The sequence below is a fragment of the Macrotis lagotis genome, chromosome 1 (genome assembly GCF_037893015.1).
Source record: "Macrotis lagotis isolate mMagLag1 chromosome 1, bilby.v1.9.chrom.fasta, whole genome shotgun sequence".
In the NCBI taxonomy this organism is placed as follows: domain Eukaryota; kingdom Metazoa; phylum Chordata; class Mammalia; order Peramelemorphia; family Peramelidae; genus Macrotis; species Macrotis lagotis.
The window spans coordinates 821,441,979-821,465,662 of NC_133658.1; the positions used below are offsets into that span (position 1 = coordinate 821,441,979).

At 35.2% G+C, this 23,684-nt stretch overlaps 1 protein-coding gene across 5 annotated transcripts in view; it reads left to right on the forward strand.

The window, feature by feature from the left end:
- The window catches only part of LRCH1 (leucine rich repeats and calponin homology domain containing 1), a 248,650-nt gene that overhangs the window by 114,084 nt on the left and 110,882 nt on the right, over positions 1-23,684 (forward strand). For all 5 annotated transcript variants that reach the window (XM_074217106.1, XM_074217103.1, XM_074217105.1 and 2 more), the window contains exon 2: positions 1,093-1,237. In XM_074217106.1, coding sequence (XP_074073207.1) covers positions 1,093-1,237 — 145 coding nt within the window. The remainder of the gene's footprint in view (positions 1-1,092; positions 1,238-23,684) is intronic.

Sequence of the window (23,684 nt, forward strand, 5' to 3'; positions counted from 1 at the left end):
GTTATACAAGCTTGAAACTATAGAGATTCAGGTTCCAGGGTTTGAACTTTTTTTGCTTGAAGTTTAGTGATTTTTTTTCACATAGAAGGGAGTTTAAAAATGTTTATAAATAGCTTTTATTAGGAATGTAACAGAATTAGAAAAAATTCCCATATATCTAATCTGTTGCCAAATTTTTGTTTGTTTGCTTTGACTTTCACCACAATGATCGAGGTCCTCCTAGCTTGATCTACTGTCATAGTTATCTAAGTGACTTCAAGTCTCTTATTGCAGTTTATCCCCCACTCACCTTCCAAAGAGATATTTCTGTTGCATGTACCTGATCATCTCACTCTCTTCCCAAGCCACTCTCAATCCCTTGTTAAACCTGTGTGTCTCTCTTATCTTCACCGCTCCCATCTCTGGTGCCTTTTGTAGTCATCACTTCCCGTACCTCTACCTGATCTCCCAGCTCACTTCCGCCATTTAACTCTCCTAACTTCCTTCTAGACAGCTCAAGAGTCGCTTTCTGTAAGAGATTTTTCCTAGTCCCCTCTCGTCTGTACCCTTTTTAGAATATAAGCTCCTTGAAGACTGTTACTATTTTTACCTTTCTCTATCTGTTTATGCAGGAACAGGGTCTGTTATGTAGTAAGTGCTTCTTGACTTGGCCTGGTGGTAGAGTGCTGGACTTGAAGTGAGGAAGATGAATAGAATCTCACATGGGACAGTTATTTAATCTGTTAATCAGTTTCCTTAAAAGAGTTAAAAAGCCTTTAACCTCACAGGATTGTTGTGCAATTTGAACACTTTATAAATTTCACCTATTATTATTGTTGCTTTCAATTTACAAATTTGTACAAAGGATGAACAAAAAGTTTTGTAATTTGTTAGCAGAATGTATACTGTTTCATTCCTATTCAAGATGCTTTAGGCGGTGTAGGTTGTCCCCTGCCTGCCCCATACACACAAAAATGCTGTCTACCTTTTTTTAAAAAAAAGAATTGTTTTTCTTTAACTAGGATAATATGACAAGTAAGAAAAATATACTTAGAAATCATCAATTATTGTTGCAGACTCACCAATACAAATTTTATTTTCTCTTTTTCATAGATCTCTCCAAGAACAGATTGATTGAAGTTCCCATGGAATTGTGCCATTTTGTATCTCTAGAGATACTAAATCTGTATCACAATTGTATCAAAGTTATTCCAGAGGCCATCGTCAACTTGCAGATGCTAACTTACTTAAATTTGAGGTAGGTTAACTGAATAAACTTTTAAGGGAAAAAAGGGATTTGTATTTTTTAAACAAAGTAAATTGTCATACTTTAATTTAGCATATTTTGCTTTATAAATTTGATGAGGCTGTTAATGTTGTTTTAGGCTTACCTGAACTTGATCACAAGTGCTTTTGTTTCTGTTTTTTGTTGTTAAATTATATTATCCACACTTTTCTTCCTTCATATTTTCAGTCTTTATGCCAAATGGCTTATAGTATATAAAAGGGATTCTTATGTATATTTATTTTACCACAATCTCGCCAGCCACTATATTCTGTACCCAGAAATATGTAAAGATTTGATAGGAGTGGCTTAGAACTTGGTCATTTCTATGCATGTATCTGGATGAACCCTATAAATTGGATACTAAGTTTAACTCCAAATTGAATTGGAGAGGAAAGCACAATGGGTTTCTTTGGAAATTATAAATTTCTTCTCTTTTTTTCCTTCTCTTTACACTCACTGATGTGGGCAAACTAGAATTTCTAATGCTTTAAAATTGGAGAAGCCAACCCTGTTAAAGAATCTAACCTCAGAGTAAGTGAAAAAGAGAACAAGATGTGAAGGAAAAATACAGTTCTTCAGAAAGTTTTCTTTTCCTTTTCCCTGATATTTGGCTTTGCCTGACCAGGGCTGCTACTGGCCTCATAATATGTATAGACATTTTTCAACCATTTAGAACCCAACTAGACTTCCACTCCCAATTTGGCCTTACAGATTGGCTTCCTTGGGAATTAGTCCCGTTTCAAGTAGTGTGAGACTTACTAATAAAACTGTAATTCATGAACTCTCACTAAAGTGTTTGTTTTTTTAAAGCAAGTCAGAGGACACAGATGTCTCAAAACAGAAGCATTTACCCACCAAAAAATTGGTGGTTTTTTTAGGTTTTTGCAAGGCAGATGGGGTTAAGTGGCTTGCCCAAGGCCACACAGCTAGGTAATTGTTAAGTATTTGAGACCTGACTCCAGGGCCAGTGCTTTGTCCACTGCACCACCTAGCCACCCCAAAAAATTTGTTTGTAAAACCAGCAGCTTATGATCCTCCCATTAACCTAGGACACATTTTCCCCAGTGATACATCCTAGTGGGGTGAGTAGACACATAGAGTTCATAAATTAAAAGATATGTACGTAGGTAAATCATGTGGCCAATGCATGTGCAAAAAAAGGCAACTGGTGCCTTCATTGTTGGCATGACTTCAAGGTCACTGATATCTATAAAAACCTACTTTAGTCTTGTCCTTTCCTTTAGATATAGTTCTCCTGGACCTGCCAATACTGTACTATTAGATATTGTTTCACTGTTTGACTTGTCACTCCTGCCTTAGTTTTGATCCCAGGTGCCATCCTATACTCAGTTACTGCTTTGTACTTTTGAAAAGAACAAGAACTCCTTACACACTAGGATCAGGAGGAACCCCTCCAGTTTTATTCCCTTAGACTGGTGAGTCTGTCTTTCAAGGAGCAGGGTACTCCAATGCAGTCTCCTTTCAGTAACTACTTGACTCAATGGTATGAAATTCAAATAGAAATGGGGCTACCAAACTGAATTCCTATGGGCTACATTTTGACTAAGTTTTAAAATGTCATGTTATCTGTGTTTTGTTGTCTTTTTATTTTATTAAATACTTCCTAATTATATTTTAATCTGGTTTAGCAGAACACAGGAGCTGACCATTTGTTTGACATCTCTGTTCTGCAATGATATGGCCATATGCTTCTACTGAAAGCTTTATTACCAGGGAGTAAGGGGAACCTGGGAGAAGAAGGAAAGACAGGTCTTCTCTTCTTTTTTTTTTTGCAGTCTTCAAGAATTGCATGTAAAAGTTCTCCATTCCTGAGTTCTTCCTCCATACCTGACTCTCTTTTCTCCTCTTCCTCTGCTGTACTCGACTAAAATTGCTCTTTAAAGCTGGCTGGCTTGCAACTCATTTCTTAGCATGCTTACTACATTCAATTTCTCAATCCCTCCATTCACCTTCATAAGTAAGTTAGTGAGTGGAGAAAAGGACAGTAGGTTCATTGTCTTTTCCAGTCCTCAGCTGAGTTCCCTGATCTATGAACTGTTTCAAATCTCAAAGGGGTACTCCTCTACCTCTCCTTCTCTCTGTGATCTACTCCCTAAATCCTGTAATTTTATCATGTGGTGGGAGGAGATTCATCTGATCAGTGACCCCTCTCATCACCTTTTCACAATATAATGAAAATGTCTAAAATTTTTCTATATCAGACCATAAGCTCTAAGGAAAAAAATGATAAACAAATCTGAATCAATCAAAGAAATGCTTCCTGTCTACTTTGGAAAGCCATTTGTGAAAGTCAGTGAAATCTCATATATACATACATACATATATATATATATATATATATATATATATATAATATTTTGAAAGTTAGCTACTATCTGATCTCAATTTATTTTATATTCAATATTCTAATCTGCCTCCTTTTGTCATAAGTAACAAAACAGATAATCTCTTGTTTGATGATTCTTTATTTTTTCCAAGTCATTAGATCATTGGCTATTAAGAAAAATAACTTATTCTTATGCATTGGTGTTTAGTCTGCAATGTGGCTTGTTTAAATTATCTCATTTAATTCACACAATGCCATGACTAGGCATAGAAGCTGTTTTCTGAATTTCTAAAAGATAAATCAACTGAAGATCAGAGAGTTTAGTGATTGACCTATCATATGGCTGGCTAGTGATAGAACCAAGATCATGATCTAGCTTTCTAACTCTTGTGACAGAATTGAATAATTTTAAAGAAATTTTAAATTAACATAAGTGGCTATAAGCATAAAGAATTAATATCAAATATTCTTTCAAATTATATTGTAGCAATACAGATGCCAAGGCATTTAACTTTACTTAGATATTGGATTTAATAAAATATGCCTCAACAATCCAGGCTTTGAAATTTAGCATTTATCTAGCAGTTGTTATGAACAAAGCACCTGAGCAAAACAGGAGATACAAATAAAAAAATAAGAAATTGTTTGCTCTCTCAAAGAGCTCATCTAATCATCCAAGGAAGAAGACAACATACCAGGGAGGGTTTACAATCCCAAGTCAGATGGAAAGTTCCCATGGCCCTTGGGATGCAGGGGCATGTTAACATTGCTTCTTTAATACAATTTCCACTGATAAAATCCTGTCAATTTCTGATGTCAAACTCTTTGACAGTACCCAAGACTCTGGTGACAAGAACTTTTTTTCCTGAGTTCCAAGTAGTTGTGGGTGTAACACCTGGCAGACTGCATCTCCCCATCTTGCTTCCCAAGATGATTTCTGAGGGTAGTGTTCTGAAAGCACCACTATTGCCCACATTCTCTGGTTCTGGTTCCTGGACATTCTCCATCAGTATCTGAGGGGAAGATAATGGTCATTGTGGTTGTGGTGGATGGTTTTGCCTGTCACATGCTACCTCCTGTTTCTCCTTCAAGGTTTCTGGAAAAAAGAAGAGTCTATATCACCCCCACTCAGTAAAATTCAGTAGCACACTATAATTGCATGGAACAAATTTAAAATTCTCCTTTTCGGCATCCAAAGCCTTTTGTAAGCTTCCCTATCCCAGACCTCTACCACCTTTCTAGTCTTCTTACACCTTACCCCTTCCCCATATGCTTTGCCAACAGCTAGTGACATTGGCCTCCTTGCTGGTCCTCAAAAAAGACACTCCCATCTCCCAGCTCCAGGCATTTTCTGTGGCTGTCTCCTCTGCATGGAATGCTCTTCATTGCCTTGCTTCCTTGAATTCTTTCAAGACCCACCTTCTACAAAAAATTTTTTAAAAAATTCTTTTTTCTATACCTTTAATTCTGGTGTCTTCCCTCTGTTGAGGATTTCTAATCTATTCTGCAGGTATTGTTTATACTTCTTTAGGATGAACATTTTCCTTTGTATCTTTTATTAATTTATTTTTGTCCTTAGGGCTTAGCACAGAGCCTGAGATACAGCACTTAAAAAGTGTTTATTGACTTTCATTAACTTGTTGCTTCAGCTAAGCCACTGTGTGACTGACTGCCTTGTGAGTAGCTGTTGGTGAAGATAACTGACCTCTTCTTCACAAGAGTTTCTTCCCCATGTGATGGCTCTGAGGGCTGCTTTGTGTAGAATCTGGTGGGGGGGGGGGGTCAGGTTTCACTCCCAGAGCTCTTATTGTTTCAGCAGTTGTCACTGGTGGAGTAGAAAAAAGTTGAAAATATTATATCCACACTAATCTCTCCCCCTAATGACTAGAGTCTAAGCTGGAAACAGGTCCAGGGTTCTGGGGGGATTGCCATTTCCACAGTTCTTGGGTTCATTATGCTGGGCTATCATTATTGGTGTCTGAGGGAAGATGGTAGTCAAGGTGGTGATGGTGCTTTCACTTGTTTGGAGAGCTAAAGTGGCACAAGTGGGAAGTGTTTCTGAATAAAATATTTACTTTTAGCTTGTGAAACGATTTGGAAAATATCATAGATGTCTCTATTTGCAATAGATTTAACAATGTGAGAAAATGTCCATGATAAGTAATTAGATTATAATTGTTTCTGATATGTGTGGTAACATTTAGTAGTAAAGGGTTTTTGCATGATTTATTATGTCATCAGTCCTAGCAACCAATGAGTTCAATATGATATATTAGTCATGGTATTCTATACTCTTAGAATAAGCCATGTTAAATTATATAATCTATCCCACTTCCACCTCTGCAAATAAAAAACAAAACTGTCCAACAGTCTTAAGAATGACAAAATATTTATTTTTTTCACATTGTTTCAAATATGTTATAGAATATAAGGAGAAACTTCTTTCTAGAAGAAAGAAATATCACAAATTCTGAAAGTCATATTATCATATTATCTCCAAGACCATAGTTTAGACAAACTCTTTAATCTAGGCAACAATGTTTTCTATATGTGTGCATACAGTAATTAAGATTGCCAGTTGGGAGATAGATCCATTTACATGAAGGAGTATTAGAGAAATATTGTTTTTATTATTTCAAATACACACAGTAACTTAAATGAGAAGGAATATTAGACAAGGGTGGAAGAAAAATCTTGTCTCTTTCTACACTTCTTCCTTTCGATTGTTAGTTACTTTTATTTTGGGTTTTGGAGTATAATTTCATATAATAAAAAGAGCCTTGAATTTGGAAGAGGTGGTTTTTCAATTCACATCTTTGCTATAATTCTTCTTGGCGGTCTGACTGAGAGGAGGTCATGGGACTTCTTCAAGCTTCAATTTCCTCTTTTGTAAAATGGAGATGATAATAAAACTCATCAGGTAAGCCTTTGATAAGTCCTCTCTTAGCTTCAGCTTTCTCATCTGTAAAATGGAGTGGGACTAAGTGACCTTAAGTACTCTTTCAGCTTTAGAGCCATGACCTCTAATCTTTCCTTATTGAATGCTTCTGAGTGTCTTATAAATCTTTTGAGCACTATATAAGTGTATAATAATCTAACTACATTCTATGTAACCTAGAGATTCTTGGGGGCAGGTAGGTTGCACAGTGGATAGAGCACTGGCCCTGGAGTCAGGAAGACCTGAGTTCAAGTCCAGTCTCAGACAGTTAATACTTAACTTAGATTTGAGAACTTGGTCAAATCACTTGACCTTATTGCCTTGCAAAGGCCAAAAACAAGGTAGGGCAGGGGGAAAAACACCTAACCTAGAGATTCTTTAAGATCTGATTAAATTAAGAATTGATAAGAATGATTTATTATCATAGATGTTCATAAGCTAATGCTTAAAACCTACTTGTTCTCTTAAATACTTAAGAATTTCTCTTTTGATCTTGTTATATTTTAACTTAGGTTTTGTTAATCTTCTCTATTCCTCCCCCTAGGTAAACCTCAGCACAGTATCTTTTTAAAATGATATTATATGTTATACTATTGGAACCTGAATTGATAAAATAATCTTTTAAAGAATTTCCAAAATTTTATTTATCATTCAATGAAGCATATGCTTAAAACTAACAACTATATACTTTCTTTCACATTCAACATCTATTATTCTACACTGTAGGAATTTAAGGATAAAAATAAAACAGTTTCCGCTTTCATGCAGCTTAAATTCTATTTACCTTGAGAGGAGAAATACCATTCTTAGTTAGATTAAAACCATTGGACAAATTCTAAATTGATCCATTGCCTTTGGGTAGGAATGAGAAGAGAAATACCACTCATAGATTAAATCCATCAAACAAATTCTAAATTGACCTATAACCTTTGTGTAGGAGTTTTCATCTTTAGTCCATGGAGATATATATATATATATATATATATATATATATATATATACATATATATGTAAAAATTATATCTTAATTTCAACATGTTTTCCTTTGTAATCAATTATGCTAAAATTAAGGTATATTTTATTGTATTATATATATATATTCATTTAAAAACATTATTCTGAGGGGAAAGGGGGGCTTCAGGCTTCACCAAATAGAGGGATCCACGACACAAGGTAAAGAACCCTACTTTAGGAATGTCCAAAATGCCCTGTACATGATATATACTTAGTAAATAATTGATGATATAATTGTAGATTAGTAGCTTAACTTGACTGTTATATGTAGGATGTTCCCTGAAAGCTAGATAAGTGACTTTAAATGCCAAATCAATTAAAATGCCAAATGACTTTAGGTCAATAGAATGGATCTTTGCTTAGAAATAATTAAATTTGCCAGTAGAGGGATCTTCTCAGAATGAGAAAATCTTGACTGGAACAAACCGTCTAACATTTTAAAGTTTCATCTTTGTTAAGAGTTTAGAAATTTTAGACACCTAGAAAGTATTCTTTGGTTGAAGTTTATAATATTGTTCACATAGAGAATCCAGAATTTTTAATTACCTCAGCCACATTCATAATCAAAGGTTATGTTGGTTTAATAGATGTATGATTATGTCTCCTTGCTGTTTTAAAGTGTGTTATTCCAAGAAATGTGGCCAAGAATAATAAAAATGATTAGCTGTTACCACCAAAAAGGAACAAACACCTTGGACTTGAGAATAACACTAAAAAGTGTTTTAAAAATTTAGCTTCTGTTTTAAAAACTTTAATGAGGCAATTTGGTGTACTGTTTAGAAATCTTAGAACTTTAAGTTGTTAAGGAACTCCATATGCTTTCTAGGCCAGCCCTGCTTCTAATTTCACTAACAAATGTTCACCTAAGCCTTTGCTTGAATACCTCCCTTGGATTCTGATTCCAGATTAATCCAAACCCACCAGGGTTGGGGGAAAACACCCCATAGAGTGTCTGGGTCTGCAGTTTACACAAGCCCACTAAATACTGTTCTCAAGCTTTAAATTCCGCCATTAAATAGGACTCTGGTAAAAACAAGTTTTTCAGCTAGTTAAGAATCTTTAGTATATGATTATCTAGGTTACATCTTAAGTATGTGATCATCTAGGTTGTTACATTTCTCTGTTTTCCATAAGAATAAAATGAGAGACTGCTGAATTTCAGGCCTCATGAAGTAGTGAAAACAACACTACTACCACAGAAATTGAGGTTGAAAGACTATTCATTTAATGATATATGCTATATGAAGACACTTTCAGGATCACTGATATATTGTCTCTAGAATAATTTCCTTCTTCATTTTGAAAATTTGGTAAATATAAGACTGTTTCTAGTCTAATAGCTAATTACTATTTCTACTCTTAGAGTCCATTGTAGTAAATTCAAATCCAAAGACAGTACAACTATCTCAGCTATAGGTTCTTTCAGTACTTCTGAAGTTGACCTGGTCTAAGAAACTTGAGTTCAGTTAAGCCTACAGAAACTATAGTGGCACAGTGGATAGATTTCTGATCTGAAATCCAGAAGACCTGAGGTCAAATCCTATGTCAAACACTATTGACATAGTTATTTAATAGTGGGCAAGTCACTCAGTTTCTTTATATATAAAACATAGCATCTACCTTCTAGGAGAGTATAAAATGATATAGCATTTATAAAGTATTTTATAAGCCTTAAAAGAGCTCTATGAATGATACTTAGAATTATTGTAATAATGTTAGTTATTATTATTTTTGAGATATAGTAGAATGATCACAGGTCTTAAAAAACTTAAGTCCTGATTCTGCTGTTTTCTACTTGAATGACCATGTACAAGTCATTTAACTTCCCTAAGTTTCACCATTCTTAATTCATAAAGCTAATAATAATAATAATAATAATATTAACAATAATATTAATAAAAGCTAATAACTTGAAAGAGTTGTTTTGAAGATTTGCAAAAGTGTAAAATTATCTATGAATGTTATATTTACTATTTTTCTCCTGGATTTTTTTTTCCTCTTATGTATGCTTGGATATCTATTTCTCAGTTTGAGATAATTCTTAATGGGAAAAATAAAAGAAACATAAGAGGTGGATGGCCTTACTGCCTCTCTATCTTCTGTGAAAATGACAGCATCCACCTTTGTGAAGTAATCCTTCCAAAAATCAGATTCACTGACAAAATATAATACAACTGGTTAATTACCTATCATCCTAATTGATCCTGAAATATTTGTTACTTTTGTGCAAGGTACAGAAGTTCTGGAGATTACAAAAAAGGCAAACAGTTCCTAACCTCAAATAGTTTGTATTTTAATTACTCATGAAAGCATATACAAACATATACGCATATATGTGTGTACATTTTTGTATCTATTTATCTATATCATTCTACATAAATCAGTACATACAAGTTGCACACCAAATAAATAGAAGGTAACTTTGGATCTATCTATCTATCTATCTAATCATTCTACATAAATCAGTACATACAAGTTGCACACGGAATAAATAGAAGGTAACTTTAGAAAGGAAAGCACTGGCAGCTGAAAGAATCAGAATGACCTCCTGCATTTGAACTAAGTCTTAAAGGAAACTAGGGATGAGCAGCAAGAGCCAACATTAGACCTGAAGAACAGCCAGTGCAAAGACATGAGGATAGGCAATAGAGGATTTTTGTGTGAAGAACTAAAAAAGGCCATTACTTGGGAATGTATAGTTGTGCAGGAGAGTAATAAATAAGAAATCTGAGAGGTAGGAATGAGTTAGGCTGTGAGTAACTTTCACATTTGATCCTAGAGGTAAGAAACATAAAAATTAGTAGAGATCTAGTCAAGCCCAAACTTGAGGGAAAAATACTTTGGTAGTAATATGGAAACTGGATTGGAGTGGTGAAATATTTGAAGCAGAGAATTCAGTTAGAAGGCACAATAATCAAGGCAAGAAGTGATGAGGGATTGAATTAAGCTAGTAGCTGTATGATTGGAGAGAAGGGAATGTATGTTCAAGATACTGTGGAGGGGAAAAATCATACATTTTGGCAAAGGATTTAGGCCTATGAGATGAGTAAAATTGAGGAACTAAAGATGACACCTCTACCCAGTCAGTGACTGGGAATACAAAAAAAGTTCCTTCTCTCCAGGATCCTATTCTAATGTAGGACACCATAGACAAAAGAGGAGTGGAGGCCAAGGAGGAGCACTTTGGTCCAGAAAGTTAATGGGAATGGGGATTGGGATCAAAGAGGAGTAGATTGACATAACTATCCATGAACAATGGCAGAATTAATCTGATCATGGTTTCAGAGTTTGATGGAATGGAAAGGATATGCACCTAGCAGTCAGGTAATTGGAAAGATTTCTGGAGAATAGGGAGAAAAATGAAGCAGAAGTGACTGGGACTTTTATGGCTGAAATAGTCACCAGGAAAAGCCAACACCAATCAAGACATTGATGTCTTACCATGGAAATTTCTTTAGGGCAACACCTGGGGAAGACATGACATGAGAATAGGAAGTAAAGTAAACATACAAACAGGAGAAAAATGCTTAAACATTTCAGAAGTCTATGAATCAGGTAGTGGATATTTTGCTTCATCTCAGAGAACTCTAGAATTCTATAGATTTTCAAACAAATTGAAGGGGTTATAAAACTTTTGACAGTGAGGATCCCCATTTTCTCAATAAAAACTCTAGAGAAAAGATGCTCAAAATTAAGCCCTAGTGTATTTAGCATAGGAATGAATTCTCAGAAATTCCCTCTAAAGGGAAGGGAAGCTTCTTGGATAACACTCTTATACTGTAAAAGGATTCTTTCTTGGCTGTTTTCTGTGCAGTCTGTCATCCTTTTTGGCTGGTAAAGTAATTCCGTTTCCTTCTGGTGGTATAACCTGTATCCCTGCATTCTTCTGGGGATTGGCCTGGGAAAAGATCTTCATATCACCTCCTAGAAATACATACTTCTACCTGTGGACCTGGGAGAGGCACAATGGTTTTAGGATCTCCTCAGAAGTCATTGAGTTTTTGGTTTTAGTTTGTTTTTTTTTTTTAGAAAGCCAGTCTTCATTTTAAGACCATTAAAGTCAAAGTTAGTTTCCATTGACTCTCTTCATATCATGGAAATATATTCTCTTCTCATAAGGATATTTCAGAGGGACTCTTTATTTTAAGGACATTGTTTCTCTTCTGGTTCTTCCAAAACTCAGTTTTTCTCTGAATGACTTTGGCCAAAGAAAACTTTGTTTTTGGTCATTTGTTTCCTCATCCAGTTTTAAATCTCTGATCCTATTAAGAACTTGGTGGTTGTTTTATGAACTGGAAAATGTGAACAAGTACTTTTTTTCTTATCCAAGTAGGTAAAAACACCAACAAAAGGATTTTCTCCAACAGTTGTGGAAGGATTGATTTTATTCAGAGGAATAACCAGATTCTTTAAAAAAAAAAAGGCATTTTGAAATGGGTGAGGTTTTCTGGAGAAGGAACATTTGCAAGCAAAACAAGTTAGCATCACTATAGTGAGCCCAAAGCAGGAAACTATCTTGTTTAAGGAGAGGAGAACCGCTGGTCCAGATCAAAAATGGAGCAACCCAAAGCCCCTTTATTAATATGTAGAGGGATTAGACCCATGAGTAGTCCCTATACTATCAACCTGAGTGAAACAGGAAGACCTAGCCTTTCAAAAAATAAAAACAGAAAGGGAACATAGAGAAGTTAAGAAGGAAACACAAAGAAGCATGAATACTGAATTTATGCTTTTTAAAATATTTTTAAATCAGAAGTTATGAAATGTATCCTCATGGCTTAATTTCTAATCCTCTGGTATTCAGTTGCATAATGCAAACATTCATTTTAGAGAGGTGATACTTAATACAGAATAAAAATAAGATTATTTACAAGTGAAGGGGGTCAATGTGGAGAAGATTGGGTTTATAAAATGGTAATCACTGAGTAAATATGTGCTGCTAGAGTCTTGTTGCTGAAGGAACCAGAAAAATACATCAGGTTATCTTTTAATAATTTCACAATAGAATGCCTGGTCCCCCTCTTTTGATCTGCAAGTTCCTTAAAGCTTAGGATAATGTGTATTAATTGCCATTTTCCATTATGTTTAGAGGCAACTATAGTTATAAAGTTGGTGGTCTCCTGGAGAGATTTCACTATTTACTGGTAAATTATTATCAAGAAATGTGCTCCCTGGATATGGTAATTGAGCAGGCTGTTGAGTCAGTGAATAAATAACAGGATATTTCTTATCAGATTCCATTCCATTTAGTACAGTCTATATTTGGTAAGACTCTTGTAGAGGTTTTTTCCATTGCATATATTACCTGATCTTAGAGATTCTATCTCTACAGATCAGCACACATACTATAGATGGAGAATGAAGACATAAAAGGGTGGCATTATAGGTTTAGTAACTAGGTCATTGACCGAATGTGTTGGTTCTGTATTCATTTCTACCATTGCATACTTGAACTGTTGTCTATCGAATGGGGGCAAATAATTTACCTTATCTTATCTTTTAAATTTATAAGAATTGCCTCATCTCAACCCATATATGACTGAGAATATAAATATTACAGTCACTTGAAGCACCTGAATGTTAGGTGACTTTCCCAGGATGACATAACTAGCAATATCAGGGTTAGGATTTAAACACATATCTTCCTGACTCCATGCCCAGCAATCAGTTTCCTATATACAACTTCCTCTGCCTTCTGAAGTATTCTGAGGAAATTTGCTTTGTTACCTTAATCCTTGCCTTCCCACCAAACTAATCTGCACATAGTAGGATCTTAATAAATGTTTGTGGAAAGAATGAATAAATGAGAATAAATTTAAATAGCCCTTTTTGTATTTTTTCACAAAAATCATAGAATTTTCAAGCCATAAGAGAGACCTTATTTACTTGGTGATTCATTGTAAAATCATTTTAACATCATCAATTATTTCTTGTATGCCTGCTAAGTATACTGCATTGCACTAGACATAATTGGTTATTATAGAAGAGGAAAAAATAAAACAGGAGACAGAATAGATATGTGCACATGTGCAAACTTGTTAGCTGGTATGGATTTTTAGAAATTCACAGTGAAATAGTCCCTTGTACTGACTAGTCAACTATGAAATTCTAATTAAAAATCCCCTATCACATTTCATACCCATTAAGACAGTTTAAAATCTGTGAGCCAACATTAAAAATAAATTTTCCCCTTTTGTCCTTTGATTATTGTTCACTCATTTTTTCTATAAGCATAACCTTTAAAACATTTCTAGTGGCAAAGCCTTCATAATGGGTGGAATTGTTGCACTGTGGGATCTTGAATTGCAAGACAGTTTAGTGGCTGGAACATGTGGAAGATAAGTATATATTTTCTCCTTTGCAGACTCATTAGGAAAATTCTTCAGACTCCTATTCACATGATAAAAGTCCAAAATCTTCTAGATGTCATATTTGTATTGGGATGGAGGGATTATATTTTTTAGAAGCATTAATCATGAAACTACTCATGAGAACCATCCTTTAGATGTGGAAACCATTTGGGTAAGAACTTATCAGTCTTTGGAGTCCCCATTTTAAACTGAGTTCTTATTCAGAAATAGTTTTACTTGTTTGTGGCTGCCTACCTTTCCTAGTGTCTAGAACTGCCATTTTTAGGGAAGAGGCAGGAAAGGTAAAGGAGACAGCAGGAGATGAAAGAGTCAGTCCCATTGTTCATAGATTTGACACAAATTTGTTATTACGTTTGAAGGACTCAATATATGCGCTATATGTAGCATCTGCCTTTGCAATTGATGTTTAGTACTGATAATAATTACAGTAAGCAAATGAGTTTTAAGAGTTTTTTTCAGGATTGCTTTATTTTCAGTGGAAAGAATAGACATAGCTCTTTAGACCTCTTAAGCCTCACTTGTAGTGAAATATATGCTACAATCATCTCTGTGGCAAGGACTAAAAAGTTGTAGTGATAATAAAAATATAACCCTGTCTATTAAAGAACTTTTTTCTCTGAGAACTCATAAAAAGGAAGTTTTGATAAAATAATTCAGCCAAGAATTTCACTGTGTATTAAAAACTTAAACAGCTTTTTCTCCAGGGAGGGTGTGTCAGGACAAGAATAAATGCATATTTTGTTGCTGTTGACCTAGGAAGATTAAAAGGATTCAGCTGTTTAGGGACAAAAGATGCAATTGTTCAAAGAGGGCAAAATCATTCTGATGGCATGTTTTTTGTCTCTTCTTGCTTGAAGCACCTTGTGAGTCCCACATGACCATAAAGTTTTGACTTGCTGCTTGGAACTGGACTATGTAGTACTGAAACCACTGTTTATTTTGGCATTCCCCCTCGATTTCATGAGAGTGTACAGTGTCTCTGTTGCCCATTTTGAAAGTTGATTACTGACAGATGATCCGAGTCTGGAGATAATTTAGAAGATTGGCCTTTATTTTTTCTGCATTCATGATTCATTCAACTATTCATAGCCAGACAACCCTGGCTTTACCCATCAGTTTTCCCTAGCAAGAGAAAGAGCAGTCCAGGCTAACAAAATGAAATACAATGCTCAGAGAGTACGAACAAAAGACAGTCCTACTTGATTTTAAGTCCATGGATCATCATACCTCTCTCAGGTTAAGCTGACCAACTGACATCATGATCCAGTTTGCCTCAGTTTGTGATACTCAGCACCTTCTCGGTTTAAAAAACTGGCACAATTGACTCTTTTTCCCCATTTAGTTTCATTTTTATTTTCTTTTATTTTGAGGTTGTGACTTATTGAGAGTTCCACAGCAAATTAAGGAGTTGAAAATTACAATTGACTCTATAGAAGATTTAATATGCAAAAATCAATTTTTTTTCTCCTGAAATAATATCCTTCTCTCAACTTCTCCATATCTCTCATCACAATTTGTTCACTTACTCAGCTTTTACATCTCTTTGGGGATTCTTCCTTCCACTTCATCCTCCTTACCTAGTCAAAACAAGCCCTATTAACTGTTCCCTTTAAAATGTTTCATATCCATTCACATTTCTCCTGTTTTCTTCCTTTCTCCATTATTGAACCTGATCACTTCCAAACTAGCCTCTTCTTCTTCTTCCCTACTCTTGCCAAATTTATCTTCCTAAAACATGTTCCATTCAGTTTAACTTAGCAAACATTTACTAGGTGACCAGGCAGTGTTTCAGTGCATGAGATACAAAAACATTTAAAAAAAAAAAAAGATTCCCTGCCCTTGATGAACCTTTATTTTATTGGAGGGAATCAATTTGTATGCAGAAAATTAAATACAAAATAGATACGGTTACTTTATGCTAATTGATACTAACTATATATTCCTTTAAGGTTTGCAACATACTTGAGTGTATTTTCTCAAATGACTCTCACAACAACCCAGTAGGCACTATTTTTGTCCCCATCTTATTCATATAAAAACCAAGGCAATAGCTTGCCAAGGGTCACACAACTAGTAAGTCTGTGGCAAATATTCAAACTCATGTCTTGCTGAGGCCAAGTTTGAACTGAGTCTTGAAAAAGGCTACAGATGAGATGGAGGTGGAGATGAAGAGGAAGTGTAGTCCATAATTAGAGTATGAAGATGCACTGAGATAATTCAGAATTTATCTTCTTTTGTGTCAAACTTAACACAATGTCTCTCACATAGTACATAATAAAGTTTTGTTGATCAGTTGTGGATCTGGACAGTTAGAAGGATGATATTAATCTTAACAGAAAAAAGAGAAAATTAGGGAAACTAGAAGACTGAAGGGAAACAGAGCATGATGTATTTTGGACATATTGAATTTGATTGACACATTGAATTTGATTTGCCTATTGAATATCCATTTGTAAATGTCTAATAAGCATTTGGTCATGTGGGACTGGAGTTCAAGAAATAGACTGAGATGGATATATGGATATAGCAATCATCTGCATAGAAGAGATGATGGAATCAGTGGAGAGCTTAAAGATTAAAGTGGAGAGGTTAAAGATTTGATATATACCTATGCTTGGAGATCCAAGATCATAGATCTAGAGCTGAAAAGAACCTCAGGAACCATATTGACTAAACTTATTTTACAGTTGAGGAAACAAATCTAGGGAGAGTAAATAGGATTTGAACTGAAGTGTTACGATTCCAGAGCAAATAAGAATGATGACCAAGCAAAGGAGTTTGAGAAGGAAGGGCTATAATGGTAGAAGAAGAACCAGAAATAAATAATAGCTTGGAAACCAAGAGAAGAATGTGTATCTAGGGAGAGAGAGTGGTCAACAATGCAAAATGTTCCAAGGAGACTAAACTGAAAAAACTTTTTGTTTTTTGCCAATTAAGAAATTCATTAGTGTCCTGAGAGAGAACTTTTTTTACTTAAGTGATGGGGTCTGTAGGATTGAGATATTTAAGATGCAAAAAAATGGAGGTAAATAATATATGGGGTTTTTAGCTATTAAGAAAAGAGAGAAATAAGGTGTTAGTTTAGGGGGACGGTCTTAAGGATTGAAAGAAATCACAAACCTCCCAAGACTGTCTTACCTTCTCAGCTGTGAAACTTTTCTGATATCTAAAAAAATTAAGGCTATTTGCCATGAACTCCCTCTTTTCACCTCCTTCTCATTTCCTATAACTCAGATGTATTCTGCCTCTATCTCTTTCTTTACCCAATCTCATATGATGATGCAATCTTATTCCTTACCAGGGCTAATCCTGCTCAAGCAATTCCCATTACATCTCATCTCCACAGATTACCCTTTCTGTTATCCTCACTTTTTTACTCATTTTTAGTCTTTCTTGTCTCCTGGCTCATTCCCTACTTCCTCTATTCTCAAAAAAAATCTTCCTTGAACCTTCAACCCTATAAGTATTGTCATATATCTCTGCCCTTTGTATTTAAACTTCTTGAAAAGGTATTATACAATAGTGCCTCCATTCTGTCTCCTCTCACTCCCTTTGAAATGCTTTACAATCTGACTTCTGACTTTATCATTTCATCAAAACTGCCTTTTCTAAAGTTATCAGTGATAACTCCCAAATCAAATAACCTTTTCTCAATTGTCATTCCCCCTCAACTTTTCTGCAGCCTTTGACATTGTTGATCCCCCCTTTCCCCCTTGATCCTATCTTCTCTCTGGGTTTTTTGTTATATCTGGCTCTCTTCATATTTTACTGCTCCTTCTTACTGCCCTTTGCTGGATCCTAATCCAAATCACACTGTCTAATTCCAGGTGTTCCACGGGATTCTTCCTGGGTCCTTTCCCCCTCTAGCTTCCATGAATTCTGTATTTACGATTTTTGAATCTACCTTTCCTGCCCCACACTCTCTGCCACCCTCCAATCTTACATCTATAACTGCCTTTCAGACTTATCAAACCAATTGTCCAAGAGACATTTTGAACTCAGCCTGTCCAAGACAGAATTTATTAATTTCCCTTCCAATCCTCCCTACTACCTATTTTCCTCATCACTATAGAGGGTAAGAGCATTCTCTCAGTCCCTCAAACTTATAATCTAGGTATCATACTTGACTCTTTTTTTATTTTTTTAATTTTTATTAAAGATATTATTTAACTTTTACAATTTTCCCCCAATCTTGCTTCCCTCCCCCCCACCCCCACCCCACAGATAGCACTCCATCAGTTTTTACTTTGCTTCAATGTTGTAACTGGATCCAAATTGGGTGTGATGAGAGACAAATCATATCCTTAAAGAGAACAGAATTCTCAGAGGTAACAAGATCAGACAATAAGATATCTGGGTTTTTTTTCCAAATTAAAGGGAATAGTCCTTGTACTTTGTTCAAACTCCACAGCTCCTTATCTGGATACAGATGGTACTCTCCTTTGCAGACAGCCCAAACTTGTTCCCAATTGGTGCACTAATGGAATGAGCAAGTCCTTCAAGGTTGAACATCACTCCCATGTTGCTGTTAGGGTGTACAGTGTTTTTCTGGTTCTGCTCATCTCACTCAGCATCAGTTCATGCAAATCCCTCCAGGTTTCCCTGGAATCCCGTCCCTCCTGGTTTCTAATAGAACAATAGTGTTCCATGACATACATATACCAGTTTGCTAAGCCATTCCCCAATTGAAGGACATTTACTGGATTTCCAATTCTTTGCCATCACAAACAGGGCTGCTATAAATATTTTTGTACAAGTAATGTTTTTACCCTCTTTCCTCACCTCTTCAGGGTATAGACCCAGTAGTGGTATTTCTGGGTCAAAGGGAATGCACATTTTTGTTGCCCTTTGGGCATAGTTCCAAATAGCTCTCCAGAAGGGTTGGATGAGTTCACAGCTCCACCAACAGTGTAATAGTGTCCCAGATTTCCCACATCCCTTCCAACAATGATCATTATCCTTCCTGGTAATACTGGCCAATCTGAGAGGTGTGAGGTGGTACCTCAGAGAAGCTTTAATTTGCATTTCTCTAATAATTAATGATTTAGAGCATTTTTTCATATGGCTATGGATTGCTTTGATCTCATCTGTAAATTGCCTTTGCATATCCTTTGACCATTTGTCAATTGGGGAATGGCTTTTTGTTTTAAAAATAGGACTCAGTTCTCTGTATATTTTAGAAATGAGTCCTTTGTCAGAATCATTAGTTGTAAAGATTGTTTCCCAATTTACTACTTTTCTTTTGATCTTGATTACATTGGTTTTATCTATGCAAAAGCTTTTTAATTTAATGTAATCGAAATCATCTAATTGGTTTTTAGTGATGTTCTCCAACTCTTCCTTAGTCATAAACTGTTCCCCTTTCCATAGATCTGACAGGTAGACTAGTCCTTGATCTTCTAATTTGCTTATAGTATTGTTTTTTATGTCTATGTCCTGTAACCATTTGAATCTTATCTTGGTAAAGGGTGTGAGGTGTTGGTCTAATCTAAGTTTCTTCCATACTAACTTCCAATTATCCCAGCAGTTTTTATCAAAGAGGGAGTTTTTATCCCAATGGCCAGACTCTTTGGGTTTATCAAACAGCAGATTACTATAATCCTCTCCTGCTTTTACACCTAGTCTATTCCACTGGGCCACCACTCTATTTCTTAGCCAATACCAAACAGTTTTGATGACTGATGCTTTATAATATAATTTTAGATCGGGTAGTGCTAAGCCACCTTCGTTTGCATTTTTTTTTCATTAAGCTCCTGGCAATTCTTGATTTTTTATTTCTCCATATGAATTTACTTACAATTTTTTCTAACTCATTAAAGTAATTTTTTGGAATTTTGATTGGTAGGGCACTAAACAGATAGTTTAGTTTTGGTAGAATTGTCATTTTTATTATATTAGCTCTCCCTATCCATGAGCAGTTGATATTTGCCCAGTTATTTAAATCTGATTTAATTTGTGTGAGAAGTGTTTTATAATTGTTTTCAAAGAAGATTCTGAGTCTGTCTTGGCAAATGGACTCCCAAATATTTTACACTGTCTGAGGTTACTTTGAATGGGATTTCTCTTTCTAGCTCTTCCTGCTGTTTCTTGCTAGACATATATAGAAAAGTTGAGGGTTTATGAGGGTTTATTTTATAACCTGCAACTTTGCTAAAATTGCTAATTGTTTCCAGTAGTTTTTTAGATGATTTCTTGGGATTCTCTAGGTAGACCATCATGTCATCTGTGAAGAGTGAGAGTTTTGTCTCTTCCTTCCCAATTCTAATTCCTTCAATTTCTTTTTCTTCTCTAATTGCTGATGCTAACATTTCTAATACAATATTGAATGGTAGTGGTGATAATGGGCACCCTTGTTTGACCCCTGATCTTATTGGGAATGCATCTAGCCTCTCCCTATTGAATATAATGCTTGTTGATGGTTTCAGATAGATACTGCTAATTATTTTAAGGAACAGTCCATTTATTCCTATACTCTCTAGTGTTTTTAATAGGAATGGATGCTGTATCTTGTCAAGCTTTTTCAGCATCTATTGATATGATCATATGATTTCTGATAGGTTTGTTGTTGATATAATTGAGTATACTAACAGTTTTCCTAATATTGAACCATCCCTGCATTCCTGGAATAAATCCTACTTGATCATAATGTATTATCCTAGTGATGACTTGTAGTCATTTTGCTAAGATTTTATTTAGGATTTTTGCATCTATATTCATCAGGGAAATAGGTCTATAATTTTCTTTCTCTGTTTTAACTCTTCCTGGTTTAGGTAACAGCACCATATTGGTTTCATAGAAAGAGTTAGGCAGAGTCCCATCTTTCCCTATTTTTTCAAAGAGTTTATATAGGATTGGAACCAATTGTTCCTTAAATGTTTGGTAGAATTCACTTGTGAATCCATCAGGCCCTGGAGAATTTTTTTTAGGGAGTTCAATAATGACTTGTTGAATTTCTTTTTCTGGGATAGGGTTGTTTAGGTATTTAATCTCTTCTTCTTTTAACCTGGGCAACTTATATTTTTGTAAATATTCATCCATTTCACTTAGATTATCAAATTTATTGGCATAGAGTTGGGCAAAATAATTTCAAATTATTACTTTAATTTCCTCATTGGTGGTGAGTTCACCTTTTTCATTTATGATACTAGCAATTTGGTTTTCTTCTTTATTTTTTTTAATCAAATTGACCAGAGGTTTATCAATTTTATTGGTTTTTTCATAATACCAACTTTTGGTTTTATTTATTAATTTAATAGTTTTTGTGCTTTCGATTTTATTAATTTCTCCTTTAACTTTTAGAATTTCTAATTTGGTATTTGATTGGGGATTTTTGATTTGTTCTTTCTCTAATTTTTTTAGTTGCATGTTTAGTTCATTGATTTCCTCTTTCTGCAATTTATTCATATAAGCATTTAGAGCTATAATATATCCCCTGAGAGTTGCTTTGAATGAATCCCATAGGTTTTGGTATGTTGTTTCATTATTATCATTATCTAGGATAAAATGGTTAATTCTTTCTATAATTTGTTTTTTGGTCCACTCATTTTTTAAAATGAGGTTATTCAGTTTCCAATTTGCTCTGGGTCTATATCTCCTTGGCCCAGTATTGCATATGACTTTTATTGCATTGTGATCTGAGAAAGATGTATTCACTATTTCTACCTTTCTGCAGTTGATCATTAGGTTTTTTTGTCCTAGTACATGGTCAGTTTTTGTATAGGTGCCATGTACTGCAGAGAAAAAGGTATATTTCTTTTTATCCCCATTCAGTTTCCTCCATAAGTCTACCATATCTAATTTTTCTAATAATCTATTTACCTCCCTAATTTCTTTCTTGTTTGTTTTATGATTTGATTTATCTAGATTGGATAGCGGGATGTTGAGGTCTCCCACTAGTAGAATTTTGCTGCCTATGTCTTCCTATAATTCTTTCAGCTTCTCCTCTAAGAATTTGGGTGCTGTCCCACTGGGTGCATATATATTCAATATTGAAATGACTTTATTGTCTGTGGTACCTTTTAGGATAAAGTTTCCTTCCTTATCTCTTTTAACGCTATCTACTTTTGCTGCTGCTTTGTCTGAGATAAGGATTGCTACCCCTGCTTTTTTTACTTCAACTGAAGCAAAATATATTTTGCTCCAACCTTTTACCTTTACTCTATATGTATCTCTCTGCTTCAAATGAGTTTCTTGTAAGCAGCATATTGTAGGATTCTAGTTTTTAATCCACTCTGCTATTTGCTTACGTTTTAAGGGAGAGTTCATCCCATTCACATTCAAGGTTATGATTACTAATTCTTTAATGCCCTCTGTGCTATCTTCCCTCTGTTTGTATTTTTCCCCCCTTTCCCTCCCTTTTATCCATATTCCCCAGTATTTTGTTTCTAAATACCACCCCCTTCAGTGTGTTTGTCCTCCTATATCACACCCTCCCCTTTCTTTCCCCTTTCCCTTTTTCCCTTTTCCCTTCCCTTCCTTTTGTTATTTCCCCTTATTTCCCCCACTTCCCTTCCCTTTCTCAGTGCCCCCCTCCCCTTTTCCCTTTTTAATACTTGAAAGGTTAGATGTTTTATAAGTTAACTGAGTATGTGTAGGTTGACTTTAAGCCAAGTCTGATGAGAAGAAGATTCAGGCGTTTCTCCTCTGCTCCCTTCTTCCCCTCTATTACCATAGGTTTTTTTGTACCTCTTAGTGTAATGAGATTTGTCCCATTCAATCCCCTCCCTCCTCCCGTCTCTTTCCTGTCCCCCTTTTTTAGGGAGGTAGTGTATTTTTTTAGATCATTCTATCTAGGTCATAGAAAATTCTGAGTGTCTGTCCCTTCTAGTTCAGTATATTCTATTGAATAGAGTCAAAATTCCTGAGAGTTATTAGAGTCTTTCTCCCAAGTGGAGTTAAAGCCAGTTACATCCCATTAGATAGCAGTCTCTTGGATAGGTCATGGATGTCCATCATTTCTGGCTAGGTATATTCTCTCTGTTAGAGTTACATTTCTCAGGATTTATGAGAGTCTCTTCCCCCCCGCCCCATGCTGGGATATAGCCAGTTTCAACTTACTGGATTGCATTTTTTTTTCCTTTTACTGCCCCCCCTTTTTTTACTTTTTCATGTGTCTCTTGAACCTCTTGTTTGATGTCCAAATTTTCTGTTTAGCTCTGGTCTTTTCATCAGAAATTTTTGGAATTCTTCCATTTCGTTAAATGTCCATCTTTTCCCTGGAAGAGAAGGCTCAGCTTTGCAGGAAAGTAGATTCTTGGCTGCATTCCAAGCTCCTGTGCTCTTCGAAATATCTCATTCCAGGTCCTTCGATCCCTTAAAGTTGATGCAGCCAGGTCCTGCATGATCCTTACTGTGGCTCCTTGATATTTAAATTGTTTCTTTCTGGCTGCTTGCAGGATTTTCTCTTTTATCTGATAGTTCTGGAATTTGGCTACAACATTCCTTGGTGTTTTCATTTTAGGATCTTTTTCTGGTGGGGATTGATGTACTCTTTCAATAACTACTTTGCCCTCCAATTCCATGACATCAGGGCAGTTTTCCATCACTAGATCCTGTAATATTAAGTCCAGGCTTTTTTTCTCTTCAATGTTTTCAGGAAGTCCTATAATTTTCAAGTTGTCCCTCCTCGATCTATTCTCAAGGTCAGTGGTTTTGTTGATGAGGTATTTTACATTTGCTTCTATTTTTTCTATTTTTTTATTTTGTTTAACTGACTTTCATGGAGTCATTAGTTTCTATAGACTCCAT